The following is a 23,341-nucleotide window of genomic DNA, read 5'->3' as shown; positions in this document are numbered from 1 at the left end:
ATACTCTCCTCTGATCTTCTGCATCCCTGTTTTTTTGTTGTTCATGCAAATAGTTTTACAGAGATAGTGTGTTAAATTCTAGTGCTAGTGAGCTGTAATCTATATCTCCTTTATATCCTATAGTTACTTCTTTAAAAAAAAACTGAAGTGTGGTTGACATACAATATAATATTAGTTTCAGGTGCACAATGTAGTGCATTCACAACTCTGTACATTATGCAATGCTCACCACCATAAGAATAGTCATCACCTGTTGTACAGTGTTACAAAAATGTTATTGACTATATTCCCTATGTTGTGCTTTTCATCCCCGTGACTTCTTTATTTTACACCTGGAAGTTTGCACCTCTTAATCTCCTTCCCCTGTTTTGCCCATCTCCCACCTGGCAACACCAGTTTGTTTTCTGTATTTATAAGTCTGTTTCTGTTTTTTTGTTTGTCCATTTGTGTTGCTGTAGTTACTTCTTTGTAAAGGAGAAGAGTATATGTGTTATGTGGTGCTTATATGCTTAAAATGCACATCTTTACCATGAATTGTGGTTATTAACATTAAAAGTATCCTTCTGACAATTTGAGTAACAAAATAAAATGCAACCAACATATAAAATGTCTGTAAGTCCACATTGATATAGTTAAGTGAAAAAACAAGAATAAACAAATCTCCCATAAAGAATAATTCCAAGTAATGTCTTGAGCTTCCTCCTCCTCAAGGAGTATATTAAGTGTGGGATATGCATACTAACTTTCTCCCTGAGAGAATAATGTGGAAAGAGGAAGGAAAAAGAGTGACTTTACAGTGTAGAAGCCTGGCAAACCAGACAGCCCAATGATCAGCGATAAGTCAAGTTGCTAGTATCTATCCTTTGCATGATGTGATGAGAAAGGCACTTGCCCTTAGTGGCCTTCCTTCAAAAACCCATAACCCCAGTCTAATCGTGAGAAAAAACATCAGACCTACCCAACTGCCTAATCAGTGCCTCTCTAAACTGTCAAGGTCATCAAAACAGGGAATCTGGTCACAGCCAAGAAGAGTCTAAAGACCCCCAATGGCTAAAGGTTACATGGTATCCTGGGTGGGATTCTGAAAAATAAAAAGAACATAAGGCAATATAAATAAAGTATGGACTTTAGTTTTCAGTAAAGCATCAATAATGCTTTATTAATCATCACACCTGTACAAGAAGTGTTTTGTTAATACTAGGAGGAACGGTGGGCTAATCCACAAGATGCTGTGCTCTACTCAGACTCTCTTCTGGTATTTTCACACTTAATGGAGACATCTTCTCTGGGAATGATTTTAGTTCAGTCCTAGGCCCTCCGCTTCTCTCCTCTACTTGACACAGATATTTCTGGACCTCACTTTGCTCTCTGAAATGGGTAGAGGTAAGAGTTCAAGAGATACCTCTTTGAAAATCAAGAGTCTTTTCAGCAAAGGCAATAGGAAAGTTTTGCAATTCCCTGACCTCTGACTATATTGATGCCAAGGGGGTTCTGTGGTTTTCTTTTTGTCGTTGAATTCTGTAGTTATGAAAGAATGTACTTGAGGGATGCCTGGGTGGCTCAGTGGTTAAGCATCTGCCTTTGGCTCAGGTCATGATCTCGGGGTCCTAGGATCGAGTTCCATATCAGGCTTCACGTGAGGAGCCTGCTTCTCCCTCTGCCTATGTCTCTGTCTCTTTCTCTGTGTCTCTCATGAATAAACAAATAAAATCTTTAAAAAACAAAAAAGAATGTACTTAAAGATTTAAATTTATAGGGATACCAGCTACCCTGGAAGTCTGGCAAGTTTTTTCCCCTAGTTTTAGTGAGATGTGAGTGCCCATTGACAGATGAGTGGATGATGGAATATCATTATATATATATTTATATATGATGGAATATTATCCAGCCATATAAGAACAGGAATTCCTGGATTTTTGACAGCATGGATGGAACTTGAGGGCATTATGCTAAATGAAATCAGTCAGAGAAAGGCAAATACTGTATGATTTCACTTAGGTGGAATCTAAAAATATCAACTCATAGAGAAACCCAGAGTAAAATGGTGGTAGCTGGGGCTGGGAGGGTAGGGGAAATGGTCTGGTCAAAGGGCATAAATTTTCAGTTAATGTGGAGCATGGTGAATACAGTCAACAATGTGCTGTACCCTTGACAGTCGCTATCAGAGAAGAGCCTTAATGTTTTCACCACCACAACAAAAAAATGGTAATTATGTGACCTGAAGGATTTGTTAGCTACCCTCATCGTGGTAAACATTTTGCAATATATACACGAATCACATAATCACAGGAACACCTTAAATTCCACCATTTGTTGATTTTATCACAATAAAGCTGGGGAAAAAAATAAATTGTAGAGATAAATGTTACTATCTTCACCATGTGGCATCTTCCTATTCAGGAGCACAGCATTTATTCAAGCTTTTTTATGTACCTCTCAAAAAGTTGCATAGGTTTCTTTTTTAAAGTTTCTGCCTGCCTCTTGTTATATTTATTTCAAGAAATGGTATGATTTTTGTTGGTATTTTAAGTGGAATTTTACTTTTTTTAATTAAAATTTTAGTTAACATATAGTGCAATACTGGTTTCTGGAGTAGAATTCAGTGATTCATCACTTACGTACAATACCCAGTGCTCCTCACAACAAGTGTCCTCCCTAATGCCCATCGCCCATCTAGCCCATCCCCTACCATCAACTCTCAGTTTGTTCTCTATTGTTAAGTGTCTTATGTTTTGTTTCCCTCTCTCCTTCCACTCTTTCCTTCGTGTTCATCTGTTTTTTTAATTCCACTTATGAGTGAGATCATATGGTATTTGTCTCTGACTGATAGAAGCGGGATTTTAAATTTTGTATTTTGATTATTGCTTGTTTTACTAAAAATTGGATTTATCATGTACAAACTATGTGATTTTGGATGGGGACTGCACCTCTTGTGGCTTCAATCTTCTAACAAAATTAAAGACATGAGATTATACCCATGTGAGAGGGTTCTTATCCAAAATAGATAAGTCGGTACATATAACACAGTTAGCATAGGATCTGGAATAGAGAAATTGTCAATACATGAACTAATCTGACCGCCAGTGGTTTATTTTGTACTTGTCAGGCCAGAAGCTTAGGCACTGTTCTTGGTTACTTTCCAGAATGTCCTAGTATCACAGCTCCAGGGCAGTGCAGCCAGTCCTCTGGAGAATGAGAGGGAGCCTTGGCTTGCATGCTTCTGGAAGGGGCAAAGGACACAGAGCTCCCTGCTCTCTTACCCCAAGTCTCTGCCCTCCACCTCCACTCACATCAGGAACCCAATACAAAAAGAAGAGTTGTCTCAGGGCCAGGATGTCAGGGACTAGACTATACTTCCCAAATAATTACACCCTACCCCCTCAAATTGAATAGACAACTGAGGTTCAGAGAGGGAAAGACATTTGTCTGAGGTCATCCAGCAAGTGAGGAGGCTGGGCTGGAATGAGAACACAGGTCCCCTGACTCCCAAGCCTGTGCTCTTTCAATTCCATCCCAAATTCTCCTCCTTTTGTGAGAGCGTTCTTGTTCTAGATTAGTGGAACAGGTGGGTCAACAGCAGAGCCACGAGGTCACTTGGGTTTGCCTAACACACACCCTCGACGATCTGCACCATACATGTCTGCCTGCCCCCACCCTGTACGTCTCTAGAGGACAATATTCACCACCCACACTAAAGGATCAAGGACTTAGTGCGTCCTGTCTCCTCACTCACACTTAAAATAGAAAGCTAGGAGCTTAACCCAAAGGAATTATGTGTCGATGGAGGCATCTCAAGCATGAACAAGTGAAATGCTTCCCAGGTAGGCATTTTCCAGCCTCTCTCTATGGCATCTTGAGAGGATGTGGGTCCCTGGGGAACACGAAAGGAAAGGAGGGAGCTTTATCCATAGGGTTGGTTGGTCATCCTGGCAGGTCTGGCAAGAACCAGATCAGGACTCAGTGGTGGACTGGAGGGGGAAGGAACGGCCTGCAGTTTGTGTCACGTTTTGTTTTTCAATTCTCTGGTCTCAGGCCAAAGGCAAAATCCCCTGGTGAAATGCAGACTCTGGTTCTGGGATCCATTAGTGGACTTCTAGTGTTAAGGCCTAGGAATGGGCCTCTTGTCTCCACCCCTGCTCTCTTTTCCATTCCACTGGGGAGAGGGAGTCTCAGCTCCTCACCATCTTCCCAGGGCTCCGCAGAGCACAGAAGTAATGGAAGCCACAAGCAAATGGAGCCAAAAGTGGTCTTTTATTGCCAAGTCAATGAGGGAGACAGCAAGCCCGGGCTTGGGCCTCCTGAGCGAAAGAGAGGCAGAATGGCCAGGGAGAGGACCATGCGACAGGGGTGGGGCCAGCAGCCCTGGGGACTTCACAGGTGCAGTGAGGATGGGCTCCACCTGGCTGGAAGAGAAGAGAACCAGAGAGGTGACACAGCAGGTCAGAGGGCTCAGAGGCAGGGGAGGCAGCCCTCTCAGGACTCAGTCATGGGCTCGGAGATGCTGGGTCTCTGGGTCACCTCCCCACAGCCTCTCTGTCACCCACGGGGTCATTCCCCATTGCTCAGCCTTCTCTGTGCCCTCCGGGTCCCCATCCCTCCACCTGCCTCTCACCTCACTGGGGCTGCAGGCAGGCCAGCCCACAGGGGCCCTTGCAGCACTTCCTGGCCCCTGGGCACTCGGTGTCGCTCAGACAGCGGTTCGGGGGGTTCAGCATGGCGCACTGGATCAGAATAGGGGGGCAGGAGCCAGGCTTAGTGGACACGGGACCTTTGGCTTTGACCGGATCTCGACCTCTAACCGGATCTTGTCCTTTGACCGGAACACGACCTCTGTCCGTGCCTGATCCTTTAGGAAGAACTGTTGAAAGAACGAATGTGGCCACATTGAGTTGCCTGGTGCCTGCTTCACCATCTAGTCTTCCCTCCATGGTCAGCCCCTGCTCACAGCAGGGTTTCCCTAACCGAGGCCTGAGGTAGGACAGGGTCACCTGGGCCAGCTGGGGTCTGTGCTCCAGGAAGACTGTGCTTGGGGATTGGGGGAGAGGGTCTACAGGCCCCCCACACAGTGCCCTTGGCTGTCCATTTCTCCACCCACACCCTCCATGTCACATCCTCTCAGGAGCAGAAGTCAGACTGGGGTGACTCCTAGAGCTGTCCTTGGGGTAGGGGGAAGAGCCTGAGACAAACACCAGGAGACCCCAGCTCCTTCCTGGCTCTGGAGATTGTCGGTTCAGTCAATGTCCTCCTTAGTAAAATGGAAGTGGGGAGGTGTCCTCCAACTACACGATTTCTGAAGCCTTGTTGGTGTGTAACTTCCTTTGAGAGGCTGATTTCTCAGGTGCTGTCAGGGTGCAGACAGGAAAGGGCCAGACCCTACACTCAGGCCCAGATTCCAGGGGCTCCTCCCTTCACTGTACATTCTGCCCAGGTATCAACACCTAAGGCCAAGACCACATAGCAACACTCCTTTCCAGCAATGGTCCTGAGATCTCAATCCAGTGTGGAAAGCACATCGATTCTACTGGACACTAATTGCTCTCTCTGGATACAATGGAAGCCATCACAGACCCAAGTGTGAGATCCAGCCCAGTCTGCTGGCCCAGAGTGCTCTCTGGCAGGACCCAACACAGCCTCTCCCAGGCCACTTGTCTACCTACCTCCTGTGACAGCTGCCTGTGCCGCCAAAGTCCCCAGGATAAGGAACACTGCCAGGACCAAGAAGCTGCTGGGCCTCATGTTGTCAGGAAGCTGTGTGGCTAAGAGCTGAGGCCAACCAGTTTTATGCAGCCCAGCATGGCCTGGTGCCAGGGGGGTGGGTCTGGGGTTATCTATGGGACAAGACCTACATTTTACCAGGAAGGATCCACCCCTATCCTGGAAGGGAACTTGGGACTTTCCCCAGGGATTGTTCACAGAGAAAAATGGCAGACACTGTGTTACATCACCTCTAACAGCCCCAAGAACTGTCCCACTTTCTCACAGAGGAGGAGGGCTGGGTGATGGGTCCAGTGTTCTGATTTCAAAGCCAGGATTTCCCCATTACTCTCTGTTCCCGTAGCCACACCCAGACCTACCCTAACAGTTCACCCCTCCCAGCATCCTTCATGCCCTCCTGGCCCTGAGGAAAACTCCCAAAGGGAAATTTGCCCTGAAAATCAAAGAACACATCACTATACTTTGTCATTTCATGAGTAGTCTCTGAGATGCATCATGGACGTAATCGGGAAGGCGGGATTCTAGATCTCACATAGCAACTCTAATTAAAATAATGCTGGGTGGAAATACAGGTCTCAAAAGAAAAAAGTTTGAATTATAGGCTTGTGTAAAAGGCTCAAAACTAAGGAAAACTAATAGATTTTCTAGGCAGACTTATATATGTGGTACAACTCATTTACTCAGGGGGTGGATAAAAATGAGGAAGCTATAAACATGAAATCTAGAATAGTGGTTAACTTTGGAAGTGAAGCAAGAAATGTTTTGGATGGGTGAGAAGGACTCAGGTTGGTTTAAGATCTTGGTTCTTGGTAACATTCTAGTACTTTGGTTGATTGGTGATTTCTCGTGTGTGTGTGTGTGTGTGTGTGTATTTTCTGAGGGGTAAATCATTTATGGATTACCTTCACTTTCCATAAACCCACACTCCTGTTCTCTTAGGTGGTTTCAGTCTTTTACTGTTACAAACTATACCTCTTGTGGCTTTTTGCATTAACTTGTAAGCTAGAGTCCTAGAAGTAGGTTTGCTGGTACAAAGATTAAATGCATTTGAAATTATTTCCCAGCTTATTGTGGTATGATTGACAAATGAATTACATATACATTTAATGTGTACAATATGATGTTTTAAGATGCATGCATATTATGAAAAGCTGACTACAATCAACCTAATGAACATATCCATCAACTCATATAGTTACCATCTTTCAAATGCTTTTGAAATTTTTATAGTCTTATCTTATGTCCCTTGATGGGGGTTGTGGATGAAACACCTGTGTACGTTTAGGCTCTGGCACAGACAGTGTGTCTAATTTGGAGATTTTTATCAGTCTGATAGGTGAGAAATCATACCTTATTGATGTTTTTAATTAGCATTTCTCTCACTTTCATTTTTGCATATGTTAGAAGCCACTTACATTTCTTTTTCTGAAAGCTTCTTTTCCTTTGCTTACTTTTTTTATAGATTCATCGGTCTCTTCTTCTTAATTCTTAAGCATTCTTTATATATTATGGATAAAGGTCTTTTGTGGTATGGTTTGCAAATAAAAAATTTAACATTCTGATACCTGCTCAGAACAGCTTGGGGTGGCCTCCTTTCCTCATCTTATCTGAACATTACCTCCTATCGTTTGGCTATTTTGCACATAGTAAGAGCATGTTTTTAATATGGTTATATTAAACAAATCTGGCTATGGTTATATAAAGGAGGCTGCACATCATATTAATACAGGTTTACTGAAAAGTTGATGGGGGAATAGACATTAAGAAGGTAGAAGGAGAAAAAAGGCAAATAAAAAAAAACAAAAAAAGTATTGCTTCACCAAAAAACTTATCATGTCTAATGTGATCCTATTATATTTATAAATATATTAGAAAAAGAATGAATATCACTAGATCTCTGTGTACTGAATTCTAGCACTATTCATGAATCTTACCAAAAGGAAAACAAGTTAGAAAGTAATATATGTGTTTGATAATACTTCAGTAGAAACACACACTGTTTATTAATGTATGAAGAGAAGAAAGGGGTGAAGGAATACACACTATGCTGTTAACATTGCTTACATCATGGTGATGGGATTGGGGAAAAAAACAGATGAGTGGATTTTGCTTTATATATACCAGTTTCTAATTTTTTCACTTGTCACAACAAAAAGTCACTATTGTGATCTGAAATATCAAAGAAAATTATAATCCGTAGAAAAAAGAACTCAAAGAATCCAGTGAATAAAGAAAACAGCATAATTGACAGTTATAGCTAAATAAACAGCTAGATACATGTAACCATGAGTACCAGTGTTCAGAAGGGATGCTTAATATTCAAGTGTCATAACGTAAAAATGTAATAGTGTGTGTCAGGTATGATTCAGATGCAGTCAAAAGAAATCCTTGTCAAGCAGAAAAAGAATCCAGCTATTTATTGTATGAATGCATGTGATTATAAAAACCTGAATCATGCCTGCAGTCCTGCATGCGGAAAAATCTGGGACAGATAGTCACTGACTTTCCAACTGCTGTAGGAAGATGTGCTGGGAGATTTGGAGAGAGAAAAGAAATAGGAAATGCACCCCAGAAAAGAGGAGGCATATTTAGGAGAGAGGTTATCATCTGGAAATGTTGGAGCAATATCTCCTTGGCCATGGCTGATGGTAGGAGCCCCCCTATTTCAGACTAGTACCCAAGGATCAGTCCAAGTATTTAAGGAACTGATGAGCACTGGGTGTTATTCTGTATGTTGGCAAATTGAACACCAATAAAAAATAAATTTATTATTAAAAAAAAAAAAAAAAAAGGAACTGCCCGTGACTGTAGCAAGGGAAGAGGGAGCCCTTGAGCTAAGAAACTAGGAAACCCATTCTAACTTCCACCACTCCTACTCAGGTAATATAGTCCTTTCGGTAGCTGGTCCGTGAAAATCTACTTATTTTTAAAATAAGAAAGAATTGAGGAAAATATTTTTTAAATAAAAGCAGGCTCGAGTCTATGTACTGAAAGTTCACACTGTAGTAAACACAAGAGGTATGTGAGTAAAATGTCTGGGCTGCAAAGATGGCTACAGAAGCCTCCAGGAAGCCAACGCCCCTCGAAAAAAACAAAAAGAGAAACACAATTGAAAAAAAATCAGACTGAAGGACAGCCAGGAAACAGCAGAGCAAAACTTAAAGGCACCCAAGGAAAGAAAGTATGCACTGAGGATTTTCTTTTTTCACCACGAGTTTGTCCTGGAAGTAAAAAGACTACAAGAATATATTTCTGGAAGTGCAAGAACACAAGTGATGTTATTTCTAAGAGCTTTCCTGAGCAGTTTCTAAGGGAAGGTTGGTAGAAATTACCAAAATGACAACAGTTGAGTGCTGGACATTTTAACTGTGAGACTAAGTAGTAGCAAATAGTATGTGGATATGCCAGGCTGTGAAAATGTAGAAACAGTACAATTTCTATCAAATAGGAGGACAAGGGAGAAGGAAGATGGATAAAAGAGTAAGCTCACTGATCACTTTATATATTACAGTTTCAAGTCAAAGGATATTTAAAACATGCTTCAAGAGAATTGACCACTTTTGTGCGTCAGTGTTCACTCTCGTTACAGTGAGAAGACCGCCTGCAGAATGGGAGAAAAGATTTGCAAATCAGGTATCTGAGAAGGGCCTACTATCCACAGTACACAAAAGACTCATACAACTCAACGATAAAAAAAGATAGAAACCCGATTTTGAAATGGGCAAAGGACTTGAATAGGCTTTTCTCTAATGAAGATGCACAAAAAGCCAATGAGCACACAAAAGGAACTGAACATCATTAGCCATTAGGAAAATGCACACCCAGACCACAAGATACCACTTCATACCCTTAGTGTGACTATAAAAGTGTTTTTCTTAATGGAAAAGGACAAGTGTTGGCGAGGATGTGGAGAAATCAGAACCTTGTATATTGCTGGTGAGAATGTAAGATGGCGCAGCATCAACAATCCCAAAGGTTTGAGAGATAACTAGGAGCTTGGGCCCGGCTGAACAACGCAGTCCATCTCCTCCATGAGACAACTCCCTGAAGACTGGGGGACGTGGCCCCTTTCTCTAGGGCATAGAAACTAATAAAAGGAGTCAAGGGAATTGAAGTCTCCACACTGGCCCTTGGACAGCTGGAAATCGCTCTTCCACATCCGTAGGCAGCTCCCATCTGGGCAGACCCACTTTCCCTCCAACCTCTGGCTCACCAGACAAATGCTGAGACCCACTCTGCAGTCCCCTTCCTTCCTTTCTTTAGGGTCTCCCAGTGGTGAGGTAAGCGGTAAGCACTGGGAATAGCAGGAAGCCATGCTGTGGCTGCCCCTGGGAGGCCCTCTTCCCTGCTATTAGAGCCTGAGATTCAACCTCCACTGGCACCCCCTCCCCCTGATTACACAGTAACCTCTTCCTGTGGTCTTTTTTGAGAAATAAATGATGAGGGCTGAAATCTTAGAGTAATTTAATAGACTGAGCAGTCCCCCTAGACACCGGTAATTTAGGAGCATGACAGACATGGGGTGACGGGAAACCTCAAACAGGGAAGAGGCTTCCTAGACAGACTTGGATGACCTCATGACTCTGCTGTCTATGCACCAGTCCCATTGCTCTGTTCCAAGGAAGCTCCAAGCAGGTCAAAGCCCCGGGATGAGCCACTTTGAGTGTTGTGGGAAAAACACTGGTCTGGAAGTTATTTCTAGTCTTAGTTCTGCCCCCTCACTTGCTGGGTGACCTCAGGCACATAGCTTTCCCTCTCTGAGCTTCAGTTATTTGCTTTTGTTTTTCATTGAACTTGAGAGGGTTGGATGCAAAGGGCCATACTAGCCCCGCCTTTATGGGATCTGAATATATCAACTCCTTTACTAAGAATAAAATTAAAAAAAAAAAAAAAAGAATAAAATTAACTTATTTTGAAAAAAAATTAATAGGAAAGAAATTCTATTTGAGTAAAGTTGACTCCCTCCCCCCACCCCACCCGCCTCGTTTTTACTGAGAAGTCATTGACATCCATCACTGTATAAGTTTAAGGTGTATAGCATGATGGTTTGATTTACATATATTGTGAAATGATTACCACAATTGGTTTAGTAAATATCCATCTTCCAGAGATAGAATAAAAAGAAAAAAATTTCTCCTTGTAATGAGAACTCTTAGGATCTACTCTCTCTACAACTTCCTTATACGTCACACGTGGTGTTAGCTGTAGCCTCGTGCTGTCCATTACATCCCTAGTGCTAATTTATCTTGTAACTGGAAGTTTGCACCTTTGGACTGTCCCTTTCCAATTGCCCGTCCTCCCCATCCCCACCTCTTGTATCCACAAGTCTCACCTCTTTTTAACGAGTTTGTGAGGGTTGTTTGTTTTTTAGATTTTACATGTAATTGAATATAAGTATTTGTCTTTCTCTGAAGTTGACCTTTTAAAATTTAACTTTCAGAGAGTTGGCTTCCTGCTGTGGGTGTGGGGTGGGAAGCAGAAGATGAAAGGTGGGGATGGGCGAGCAAAGAACCCCATGCCTCTCTCCCCCTGTTCCCTGGGGACAGAAGGAAGAAGGCAGGCTGGGTTGCAGAAGAACATTGGCACCAGAGCTCCTTAGAGTGTAGGCCAGAGCCAATGCCTGACCTGCAGGCCTGGCAAATAAAAAGATACCGTAAGTGGTGACCATGATTCATGTTTTTAAACATATTCTACGTTTCAGGCTCAGTAGCAAATACTTATATGCATTCTCTCACTTTCCCATTAGCAGCCCCTAGGGGGAGCTTCCTATTTTCCCCATTCTGCAAAAACAGTTTAGCTTCAAGAGGTTCAAGGATTATAGAAATTCTCTGGGTAAATAAGTCGGAGTAACTCATATTATTAAACACTACCAATAACTAGTTATAAAATAGCAAAAAAACTTCCTATTCAACATTTTCAAACATTTTTTTAAGTTTTTTTTTTTTTTTAAGAGATCTTATTTATTTATTCATGATAGACAGAGAGAAAGAGAGAGGGGGGCAGAGACACAGGAAGAGGGAGAAGCAGGCTCCATGTAGGGAGCCAGACATGGGACTCGATCCCGGGACTCCAGGATCACACCCTGGGCCGAAGGCAGGCGCTAAACTGCTGAGCCACCCAGGGATCCCCAACATTTTCAAAATCTATAAAATACCTACAAATAAACTCACCTAGAGTATACAGAAATTCACTTCAGCTAGAAGTGTACAGAAATTTTCTGGGGGAAAAAAAACTACAAAACTTTACTACATGTGTGGGACCCAGGAAATTTAACAAAAATCCCCTAGCCCTGGACAAGCAGAGCAGGACTAACTCCATTTTGTGCTACACCCGCCACCTCCCGTATGACCCCCACATGACCTGCTTATTGCTCAAGGCGCGGCCCCACCCTAGTCAAGCCGCTGGGCACACCCTAATCGGAAATCGGCTCATAACGATGTAACCCTGCTTTGTGCCCGCCAAAACTGTGCTCAGATTCTGACCAAAGTAATAGGGCAGCTCAAATGGATACTATAGGGTCAGATGTAATTCAATTGGCCACCTGCGTGTGGACCGACATGACTGTGCAACTTTCTGCGTATCCCATGGGCCACTGGCCCCTATAAAGCTGCTACGCTTCTTAGTCTCGGGGTCCAAGTCCCTGCTCCGCTGTGTTGGGTACACTTGGACCCAAGCTCGAGCTTGTAATAAACCCTCGTGTGTTTGCATGCGTGTCGGCTCCTTGGTGGTTTCTTGGATTCGCAATCTTGGGCACAACACATGACATTAAAAAAAAGATCTAGATACACTGTTTGAAATTTTCCCTAATAAAAAAAAAGATTTTTAAACATATGCTCTTCCCCAAATGGGAAGCCTCCACAAGTTAAGGATGTCTATCCTGGCTAACATAATTTATATCTTAAATATAATCAGAATCAAAACTCGATGGGTTTCTGCAATCCCTAGCGAAATCATTGATTCAGGCGATTATCATTCACAGTTTCTGAAATCATGAGATGGTTTGACTGGGACCAGACGTTTATAGGGTGCCTAACCATCACCCCACAGTCTATTCACTGTTTGTAAGTAGGGCAGCACAACTTTTGAGTGGCATGTAAGGAGACCCCTCCTACAATACACTGACCTATCTTCACCACACTAAATGTGGTTAATGAGGCCTGTGTTCCTCCTGAGGTGATGTGACAGGAAGCACACAGCATCACCTACCAGATGACCTTGACAGTTGAATGTGAACCCCATGAAGCCTCTAGAGCTAATGTCCATCTCTGGGAAATAACACAGGATAGAGAAGTATATTAAAAGATATCATGGGGGATCCCTGGGTGGCCCACTGGTTTGGCACCTGCCTTTGGCCCGGGGCCGTGATTCTGGGGTCCCAGAATCAAGTCCTGCTTTGGGCTCCCAGCATGGAGCCTGCTTCTCCCTCTGTCTGTGTCTCTGCCTCTCTCTCTCTCTCTCTCTCTCTCTCTCTCTATGTCTATCATGAATAAATTAATTTTAAAAGTCTTTAAAAATATATCGTGGGCTAGTGATGTGGGACACACTAGAGAACACTTCATCTGTTTTGTTCAACAAATAAATAGGATGAAGAAGGAGGAGGAGAAAGAGAAGAAAGAGGAGAAACAGGAGTTGGAAGGAATGCTCTACATTAAAACAAACTTAGGAGACATTAAAACCAATACGACATGTGCACCTTGCTTGCATTCTGATTTAAACAAATCAGCCATAAAAGTTATGTTTGAGATAAGAAAAATAGGATACAAATAGAATATTAGATGTTAAGAAATTACTGTTAATTTTGTTAGATATGACAACAGTATTGAGATTATGTGGAAAAAATGTCCTTATTTCTTTTGAGATACATACTCAAGTATTTAGGGGTAAAATGTGACATGCATTTGGATTTACATTAAAGATGTTTTTTTTATTTGAGAGAGAGAGAGAGCATGTGCAAGCGCGTGCACATGGTGGGAGGGAGAGAAAATCTCCAGCAGACTCCCCGCTGAGCGCAGAGCCCCATGTGGGGCTCCACCCCACACAACCTATGAGATCACAGCTTGAACTGAAATCACCATTCAGAGGCTCAAACGAGCGACCCAAGCGCCCCTTACATGGGATTTACTTAAAAATGTGTCAACCAGAAAAAGGATGGGGGTATACAGGAAGGAAGTGTTGGACAATGTTAATTGTTGGGACTTTTCATGTATAATATGAATAAGTTCCAGGGATCTAATGTACAGCATGGTGACAACACCTAACAATAGTGTATTGTATACTCGAAAGTTGCTAAGAGATTAGAGCTTTTTTTTCTTGCTGAATTCTGCTCACTCTCCCCCTGCCCAAGTTCTATTGGCATGCAGCACAATATAAGTTTATGCTGTTGGCATAATGATTTACCTTAAATATATCATGAAATGATGACCACAATAAGTTTAGTTAACATCCACCATCTCATATAGATACAAAAAAAAAAAAAAAAAAGAAAATGAAAAAAAATGTAATGTTCTCACCATAACAACCACCACAGAATTGTAATTGTGTGAGATAGAGGATGTGTTAACTAATCTTATCATGGTAAACATTTTGTAATATATATCACATATTGTGATGTATCAAATCATCATATTGGGCATCTCAAGCTTACACAGTGTTATAGGTCAATTATATCTCAACAAAGCTGGGGAAAAGTGTTAATTGTTGAATCTGGGTGATGGGTATACAAGGCTTCATAAAAGTACTTACTATTCTTAAAATATTTCATTTATTTATTTGAGAAAGAGAGGGAGAACATGAGTAAGCTGGAATGGGAGGAGAGGCAGAGGGAGAGGGAGAGGCAGGCTCCCCACTGAGCAGGCAGCCCGATGTTGGACCCCATCCCAGGACCCTGAGATCACAACCTGAGCCAAAGGCAGATGCTTAACAGACTGAGACACCCAGGCGCCCCAGTACTTACTGTTCTTTTGTGTAGTTTTGAAATTTTTATGATAAAATATTTAACAAAAAGCAACAAATTTGTTCTTGAAACTTAAAAAAAGATTATTACATTCGTCGGGAAGAATGGAATCCTTGTGCCATGGACAACTGAAAATGTAGATTAGCAAGGGGTGATGAACACTACTAGTCACTAAGATGTATTGTGAAATTTTACTTACAAAAGTAGTATTGGCAAAGGAATAAATAACCAAGGAGGAAAAAAAAAAAACAGAAAACCTGGAAACTGCCCCTGTTACAAATAAGACTTCAGTTTTTTATTTTATTTTTTTTTATTTTTTTTTTTTTAATTTTTTATTTATTTATGATAGGCACACAGTGAGAGAGAGAGAGGCAGAGACACAGGCAGAGGGAGAAGCAGGCTCCATGCACCGGGAGCCTGACGTGGGATTCGATCCCGGGTCTCCAGGATCGCGCCCTGGGCCAAAGGCAGGCGCCAAACCGCTGCGCCACCCAGGGATCCCAAGACTTCAGTTTTTTATAAAGTTCTGAATTCCAAGCAATGCCAAAGTTTGAATTACTCACTAAGCCATACCAGGGCAGCTGCTTAGTAACTTCGAAAAAAGGTATTTCTATATGTCACACTCGCTATCCCAACATAAATGTCAGATGGATTAAAGAATTAACATGTTTTTCAAAAACACAAAAGAATTATAGGTAAATACAGTGAATATTTATCTGACATCAGAGTCAAAAAGACTTTTTTCAGCATAAAAGCCAAGGAAGGAAATATAAAAGAGTGGTTTGACAATTCCCCAAATTTAAAACTTTGGTACAAAGCAAAAACAAGGAAACTGATATTTGTAGGATGGGATTAAAATAAGCATTTATCAAGCTCATCTCATTCAATCCCCAGAACAATTCTATAAAATAAATATTATCTCTATTTTGTAGATAAATAGATTGAAGTTTAAAAAAAGTTAAGTGACCTGTCCAAAGTCACACAGCTAGAACCTGGTGGCATTAGGATTCAAACTCAGGTCTGCCTGACTCCAGTTTACATCTGCTAACCATTTTACCATACTGCCTCTTGTGTATGACAAGTTAGTATCCCTAATATATAAACAGCTCTTACAACTCAACAATAAAAGTATCCCCAATAAAAATGGGCAAAGTGCAAAAACAGGCAATTCAAAAACAAAATACAGCTGTTCAGTATAAACAGATGAAGAAATGCTCTTTCACTAATTTCAGAGAAAGGCAAATTAAAATGAGATACTTTTCCATTGGCAAAGACTTTATATACTTCTCTTTAATATCCTGTCTTGCTTTGGTGAGTGTATCTGTTAAGGATCTTTGGTTGCAAGCAGCAGCAACTGAATTTCAGACTGTTCTCTTTATAGCCTCCTGCCTCCTAGGTTTGGGATTTGCATGGAGGAGTGGGCTGGTGAGAGAAGAGTCCAGTTATTCAAACCTGAGTCAAGTGCCTTCACTTGTGACAGGAGAAGTACTTGGTGATTGGCAGCCAACCAGAATTACAGGACTCAGGAGCAATGACTTCACAAAGGGAAGAGATATTTGGCAGACAAAGGCAAGAGACGTCTGCTGCAGGTAGAGGTAGGTAGAGGCTCTCATACACTCATTTACTTCCTTTCTGAAATGCAATTTGACCAGATATTCAAAACCTGAAAAGCAATCGCTCCTTTTGACCTAGCATTTCTTTTTATTTGTGTGGGTTTTTATTTTATTATTTTTGAAAATATTTTGTTTTTAAGTAATCTCTCCACTCAATGTGGGGCTCAAACCCACAACTTCAAGACCAAGAGTCACACACTCTACCAGCTGAGCCAGCCAGGTACCCTTGTTTGGGTTTCTAAAAATTGATTTTTAGTTTTGAGTTTTCTTATTGAGATAGAATTGACATATAACATTGTATTCATTTCCAATGTACACATAATGATTTGATATTTGTATATATTGTGAAATGCTCACCAAAATAAATTTGGTTAACATCCATCACCACATAGAGTTATCAACTTTGTTTGTGTGTGATGAGAGCTTTTAAGATCTATTCTCTTAGCTACTTCCAAATATGCAATACAGTATTATTAATGGTAGCCTCCACTCTGTCCATTACATCCCTAGGACTTATTTTTTTGTAACTGGAAGTTTGTACCTTTTGACTGACCTACCATTTCTACTTTGACAAATTTGAACTAAGAAAATAGAGATGTGACCCAAAATGTATATACAAAGATTGTTGTCACAGTTTTATTTGAGTGAGAAACAAACTGGAAACCTATGTTTCATAATTGGAAACTTTATGTATTAGCATATCAGTCCTACAAAATACTATGTAATCATTAAAAATGATGGTATTGTAGGATACTTCAAGACACAGGAAAACGTCTACAAAATCATCTCAGTTGAAAAAAGCATTTATTCAATATACATGTATAGTTTGTAGTCAGGAAAACTACATAAAACTCTCCTCCTATTGCAAAAGAAACATCAGATTATAGAATATAGGGTCCCTCCTTTCCTGAGAGCTTAGAAGACAGCACAAGGGATTCTGGTTAAACCCAGTGAAGAACTTTCCGACTGTGAGGATTGTCCTGGAACAGAAACCCCTCCTTTCTTAGGGTCAGGTGAAGTAATGCCTTGCTTCCAAGACCCAGTAATTAATAAGGATCATGGGGAGGCAATGATAGAAGTTCCAACTTAGTTGGGAATCAGCTGTGGGTCCTTGAGCCAGTCCCCTCCCACCTCTGGCCTATTGTTTCCCCATCTTTCAAGTGCGAGGGTGGCAAGGATGGTCTTGACCTCCTGCAGTCTTGGTAAGGTACTATGGTTCAGTGGGGATCTCTGTTTGGGGCCCCCTACGACCCTGAGCCCCAATACCTCATCCACCAAATGCAGGAGCCAGATGATGTGAAATCTAAGCTGCAGCCCTTGCCTGCGGTGACTTTTTTTCAGGATCTCTTAGGGCCAGGGAAGGGGTCCCAAAAGCCACCTACATCTGCTGCGACTGGAACCTCAGCCAGACAAACAACCACCCTGACAGCTGAGCCAGTCCTAGGCAAGGGGAGGTTCTATGATGCCACAGGAGGTGATTCACCAAAGGCAGGGCGGTCTCTCTCCCCCATCCACAGAAGTCCTGGAGGAGAGGCCACAGTCGGCCCCACTCACAGGGCCTGCCTGGACCCACATTCTCCAGCAGGGAGCTCTGACTTTAACCCTACTGCCTCCTAGGCATCTGGGACTCCGCCACCCCCTCCTTGCCATTCACAGCTGACTTCTGTCCCTTGCCTAAACCATTGCTGGGGCTTCAAGACCTTAGAGAGTCAGGAAAGGGATTATCTGTCCCAACAACCTTCATTCTTTATTCAGAGAAGAAAAACTGAGGCCCGAGGAAGGAGCAGACTACCTGAGATCAGAGCCTAAGTCAACAATACAGGCCGAACCGGATCCCACCCCCCGACACCCAGCACCTGCTCCCACCCCTCGTCAGTTCTTGCACAAGCACACTTGCACTGAGGCTCCTGGTCGGGGGTGGGGCCAGGATGAGGCAAACATGCACCATTCCATCCACCTCTTCTTCCTCCCCTGACTCAGCTACTCTAGCCTCCCTGGAGCTGCAGGTGTTAATTTAGGGGCCCCTGGGCCCTGGCCTCATTAAGAGCCGGCGGCAGAAACATGAGGGCCTGGAGCCTTCTCCTCTTGGTGGCCCTCCTGGTTGTGGGGAGCTGGCTGCCTGCGGCCTCAGCTAGGAGGAAGGGAGGTGAGTGTGGCTAGTTTCCTCTGATCCAAGGACTGGGTGGGGGTTTGGGGAAGGCAGGCCATGCAGTGTGATGTCTGTGTGTGTGTAGCTGGAGGCCTGCTTCGTGATGCTTCCAGCAGCTTACACAGGTCTGGGCTGCCAGCCTGTCCTGTCTGTAGCTGTGGATGTGTTCATGCCAGCTTCTTGGTGCTCATCTGTACATCTGAATGTGGATTGTGTGTGCATGTGTGTACGTGTGTATCTTTGTGTCTGCTTGTCTGTATGAACCTGTGTCTGCAGACATCGGTTTAGGCGTGGCTGCACACGTGTGTGTCTGTGTGCCCGTACCTGTGTGTCTCTACAGGAGGAGGGGGGGAGCAAACCTGTCCACACCTGCTCTTCCGTTGTTATCTCCATGGATTATTAGGATCTGTGGGCCCCCATGACAGCAAGATGAGCCTTCCTGTCATCTTCTGTTGCTAACAAGGCTGTGTCTGGTCTGCCCCTGTCCATCTGCTTTCTGTCTTTCTCTGGTCCTTCCCATCCCAGAGACCAATCTGTGCAAGGTTCTCCCAAACAGGATAGGGGGTGTGGTTGCCTGTTGGGAGGCAGCTTCACCCCTACCTCTCCTCTCCCAAGCCTCCTCAAAAAGCTGGGGCTGACCTATCAATAGGTGGGGGGAGAGGATGGGGCTGCTGAGAAGCTACACGGTGACTCCCCTCCTGGGCAAGGCCTCTCTTCCTGCCTTTTTGGGGCTAGAACACTGTGACCCACACACACCCGGCCTACATACACCTGTGCATTCCTGGCTATGCCCTGCGGGAAGGGGACAGTAATGGGGACAGGCTCCCTCCTCCACAGGCGCTGGGAGTAGTTCTGTGCATCCTCTCTGCCCCCTCTTACCTAACCTATGCCTTCCTCAGAGGCTGGGCTCTCATTCCCTGGGGTGTGAGCTGGTTTGGACAGGAGAGTGTTGAGGCCTAGGCTGAGGAGAAAAGGATACTGGCAAGTTCCAGGGCCAGAGCCCTACTGGGTATGATTCAGGTGCCCTCACTGCATTCCTCCTCACTGAGATGCTCTGAGATTGGTACCATTATTATCCTATTTTGCAGGTGAGAAAACTGAGCCACTTGAAATGCCAGTTCTGACTCTCTTCCTGTCTGTCTATTCCTCAAGGCTCAGCTCCCAGCCCCTCCACCCAGAAGCTCTCCCGGTTGTATGACCAGGTCCCCAACACACCACCCAAGCCCACAGGGAGGTGCCTCTTTGACTCAGGCAACTCCTCTCGGCTCACTCCCTGAGGCCCGAGCAGCTTTGAGCACCTTCGAGCACCTTCGGCCAGGGCTACCCTGCTGGATCTCGGAGCCTTCCCAGGGTCCCCCCTACCTCTAGCCTGTGGAGGAGGGGCTCCTCCTCCCAGGTGGCTCCTTCCCAGACTAGCTGCTCTTTCTCCAGCAGGGGGCAGCAATTCAGTTTAAAACAACCCAGTCAAACGGGTGAAGCTGGTTTTGAGTGCTTATTGCATGAGTAAGGTGCCTACTATGTGCGTGGCCAGCGTCCAGTCAGGAGCCAGAGAGGGAAGGTAGACACCAGGTAAAGTCATAACATGTATCCAGCTGCTGCTGCGGGCTCTAGAAACTTCACTCAGATGCTAAAGTGAAGGCCTGGGACCAGCCTCCACCCTCCCCAGGGCTCTGGTGGCCAGAGCAGAGGGGCTGGAGGTCAGAGGACTCAGAGTCCTAGCCTAGGCCCCTGTGGGTCTGGACATTAACTGTCCTTCCAACCTTTGACTTCTCGCTCTAACTGGAAGAAGATTCAAGCCTTCTGCATGAAATCTGGAAATGGCCCAAAATTCTAACAAGAAAAATGGCTAGATAAGCTCCGGAACAGAACATTCTAGAGCTGTCAGAGGACCACCTCAAAGATCGAATTACTACAGATCCCTGACACAAAGGCCACTTGCAGCAGGACGAGCACACAGTGCAAGTGTGGCTCATAGTGCACCAGGCTTGTGATGCTGGATTACCCTTCAAAATCCTTTCTTTCAAAGAGTCGTTGAGCTGCTGGTGTTTTGCATCAAGGACTGTGCATCAGCCTAATGGTGAGAGAAGCAGGTGGGGGGAAGCCTATTCTCATAGCCTCCAGCCAAGGGAGAGAAACAGACAAATAGATGCAGAGTCACAAACTCTGAAGGCAAGAGTGCGAGGAGGGGTGGGGGCCAACCTAGTTAGCCTGAGGTCAGAGAGGTAGGGTCTCCCAAGGATGCGGTGTTTCCACTGAGACCTGGTAAATGGGGTGGAGAAGAGAGCACCAGGCGAAGCACACAGCAAAAGCAAGTCCCCACGAAGAGAAGCAGCTGAAAGCAGAGCAGGAGCTCCAAATGGAAAAGATGTTGATAAAAACAGAGAGGTGGGCAGCCCCAGACCAGGCATGTCCTGCTGGCCCAGGTACAGATGTTGAACTTCATTTTTTGCTATCCTTCATGTCATCGGAATCTCAAACCAGCCCCGGGAGATCGGAGTCCAGCTTCTCATTCCACAGAGAGAAAACTGAGGCTTTCAGTCAAAAAAAAAAAAAAAAAAAAAAAAAAAAAGGCCGGCCATTTGCAACGACATGGATGGACTTTGAAGATGTTACACTGAGGGAAATAAATCAGCCAGACAAAGACAAATACTGTATGATCTCACACTGGATTTTTTAAAAAATCAAAACAAAACAAAAAACAAGCTCATAGATACAGAGAACAGATTGCTGGTTGCCAGGGGGCGTGGGTGGGAGGTGGGAGAGGTAGGTGAAGGGAGTCAAAGGAACAAACTTCCAGTTGTAAGAGACATAAGTCCTGAGGATGTAATGTACAGCATGGCAGCTCTAGGTAGTAATACTATATTGCAGACTTGAAACTTGCTAAGAGAAAAGATCTTAAAGTACTAGACACAAGAAAAAAATTTGTAACTATGTATAGGGACAGATGTTAACTAGACTTGTGGTGATCCTTTCCCAATATATAGAAATACCAAATCATATTGTTGCACACCTGAAGCTAACATAATGTTAGGTCAATTATACCTGAATAAAAAATATAAATGAGGGGATCCCTGGGTGGCGCAGCGGTTTGGCGCCTGCCTTTGGCCCAGGGCGCGATCCTGGAGACCCGGGATCAAATCCCACGTCGGGCTCCCGGTGCATGGAGCCTGCTTCTCCCTCTGCCTGTGTCTCTGCCTCTTTCTCTCTCTCTATGTCTATCATGAATAAATAAAAAAATATATATATAAATGAAAGTAAATAAATAAAAGCAACTCCAGGCCCCCCAGAAAACAAAAACAAAGAAACTGGCCAAAGGACAAGCAAGAAGTAAGGGGTAGAGAATTCAGATCTTGTGATTCCCAGATTGGTGCTTATTACATGAGTCGGAACTGCCTCCAGCTGCAAGATTTGGGGGGTTCTCTTACAGAGAAATTTGGGGGCTGCCCGCCGGACGATGGGCCCTGCCTCCTTTCGGTGCCTGACCACTGCATGGATGACAGCCAGTGTCCTGCAAGAATGAAGTGCTGCTCCAAAGCTTGCTTCCGCCAGTGTGTCCCTATGATTTCTGGTGAGTATCCCTGTCACCCCTGCTGAGCACCCAAGCCCCGAGCCCCAGGGCTGAACACAGACAGGGCTCACCAGGCTCCTGTGTTGCAGTAAAGCCGGGCAGCTGCCCCGAGGACCGCCTGCAGTGCCTCAGCCCTGTGCAGCATCTGTGCCACAAGGACGCAGACTGCAGGGGCTCCAGTCGTTGCTGCCTTGGCGCCTGCGGCCGAGACTGTCGCAACCCCATCCAAGGTATGGTTCCTATGCACCTCGGGGCAGGTTCTTTCCTCTCTTAGCCCTGGCATTAGACTCCTTCCAGTTCAATAAACCTAACAGGACACCTGCCTTCCCAGGAGCCTGGGGCTGCCCATGTCAGGCCTGGGGAAGAGGTTGGGGTAGGAGCGTTGGAGGAACCGTGGAGGAACTGGCGATCCTCCTTTCTCTTGCTGAACTTGCTATGTCACCTGGACCACAGCCCTCCACTGCCCTGAGCTTCAGCTGGCCCTTGTGAAGCAGGCCGGGCCATCCTGTCTTACTGGGCACCAGGGCTGGGTTGATGTGGTAGACGGGGATCAAAGTTTCTCAAGAACCCAGAGCCCTGTGATGGGGGTGTAATCCTTTCCTTCTCTCTCCCCAGGCTAATTCTGGCTTCAGATCTTCAGGAGGGGTTCCTAGCAGGAAGAGATGATGATGGGGGCCTGGGACCCTGCCACCCAGATAGCACTATCTCTACCCGAGGCAGTTTCAACCTTCTGATGAATACCGATCTGCTGTCACTTCCCTTGCCACCCATCCATCCACCCCTGGTTTCTCCTCCTGGGAGTCAAGGTGCACAGATAGACTCCTATCACCCTGTGCCATAGCCACATCTCTTTGTCTATGTGTTTCTCCACCTAAAATGCCCAATTCGGGTAGGCCTCTCTTTGTGGGGTCCAAACCCCTCCATCAGGCAGCCCAGCCACCTTGAAGGTACGTTCTAGCAGAGTTTTCCAGACGTGATCTGTTCGCATACTCCTTTCCACCATTTTTACCACACCCTCAAAACAGCATCACAATATCTTGCTTACTGCCTATACTACTGTTTATCTAATGTTTTTCTTTAAACGGAATCACTTTTGTATATAAATAAATCTATTTCAAAAGAAAATCTTGATATCATCAGTATAAATGCATATGCAGGATCACTTGCCATGAATAAAATGTAATGGTAAAAGCAAATGCAACAAAAACAGCGAAGGGCTGTTAAAGGAGATGTGTCAGATTAAACAATATTAAATAATAGTATTAAATTCTACCTGGATGCTGCCACCTGCCAACACTGGGAACCTACCTGAAGGCTGCTCTCTGACTCTGGTAATAAACGAA

General features: G+C 44.3%; 2 protein-coding genes across 6 annotated transcripts in view; one reads left to right on the top strand and one right to left on the bottom strand.

Moving 5' to 3' along the window:
• Positions 1 to 23,123, top strand: part of WFDC5 (WAP four-disulfide core domain 5) — a 33,107-nt gene extending 9,984 nt beyond the window's left edge. For 2 of the 5 annotated variants that reach the window (XM_038572435.1, XM_038572433.1), the window contains exons 2-5: positions 16,149 to 16,263; positions 21,858 to 21,998; positions 22,088 to 22,228; positions 22,614 to 23,123. In XM_038572435.1, coding sequence (XP_038428363.1) covers positions 16,200 to 16,263; positions 21,858 to 21,998; positions 22,088 to 22,228; positions 22,614 to 22,618 — 351 coding nt within the window. In that variant the 5' untranslated portion in view covers positions 16,149 to 16,199 and the 3' untranslated portion in view covers positions 22,619 to 23,123. Of the gene's footprint in view, positions 1 to 16,049; positions 16,264 to 18,113; positions 18,428 to 21,857; positions 21,999 to 22,087; positions 22,229 to 22,613 lie in introns of those variants that run through there. The other 3 variants (XM_038572434.1, XM_038572432.1, XM_038572431.1) reach the window with 2 other exon arrangements.
• PI3 (peptidase inhibitor 3) lies at positions 4,233 to 5,751 on the bottom strand. The gene is given in 3 exon segments (NM_001290099.1): positions 4,233 to 4,403; positions 4,613 to 4,858; positions 5,658 to 5,751. Coding segments are annotated over 2 exon segments (324 nt in total). The 5' UTR covers positions 5,737 to 5,751; the 3' UTR covers positions 4,233 to 4,403; position 4,613.
• Positions 23,124 to 23,341: the final 218 nt, after the last annotated feature.

The sequence above is a fragment of the Canis lupus genome, chromosome 24, assembly GCF_011100685.1.
Source record: "Canis lupus familiaris isolate Mischka breed German Shepherd chromosome 24, alternate assembly UU_Cfam_GSD_1.0, whole genome shotgun sequence".
Taxonomy (NCBI): Eukaryota; Metazoa; Chordata; class Mammalia; order Carnivora; family Canidae; genus Canis; species Canis lupus.
Note: the sequence above shows the minus strand (reverse complement) of the source record. Positions and strands in the feature narration are given on the sequence as shown.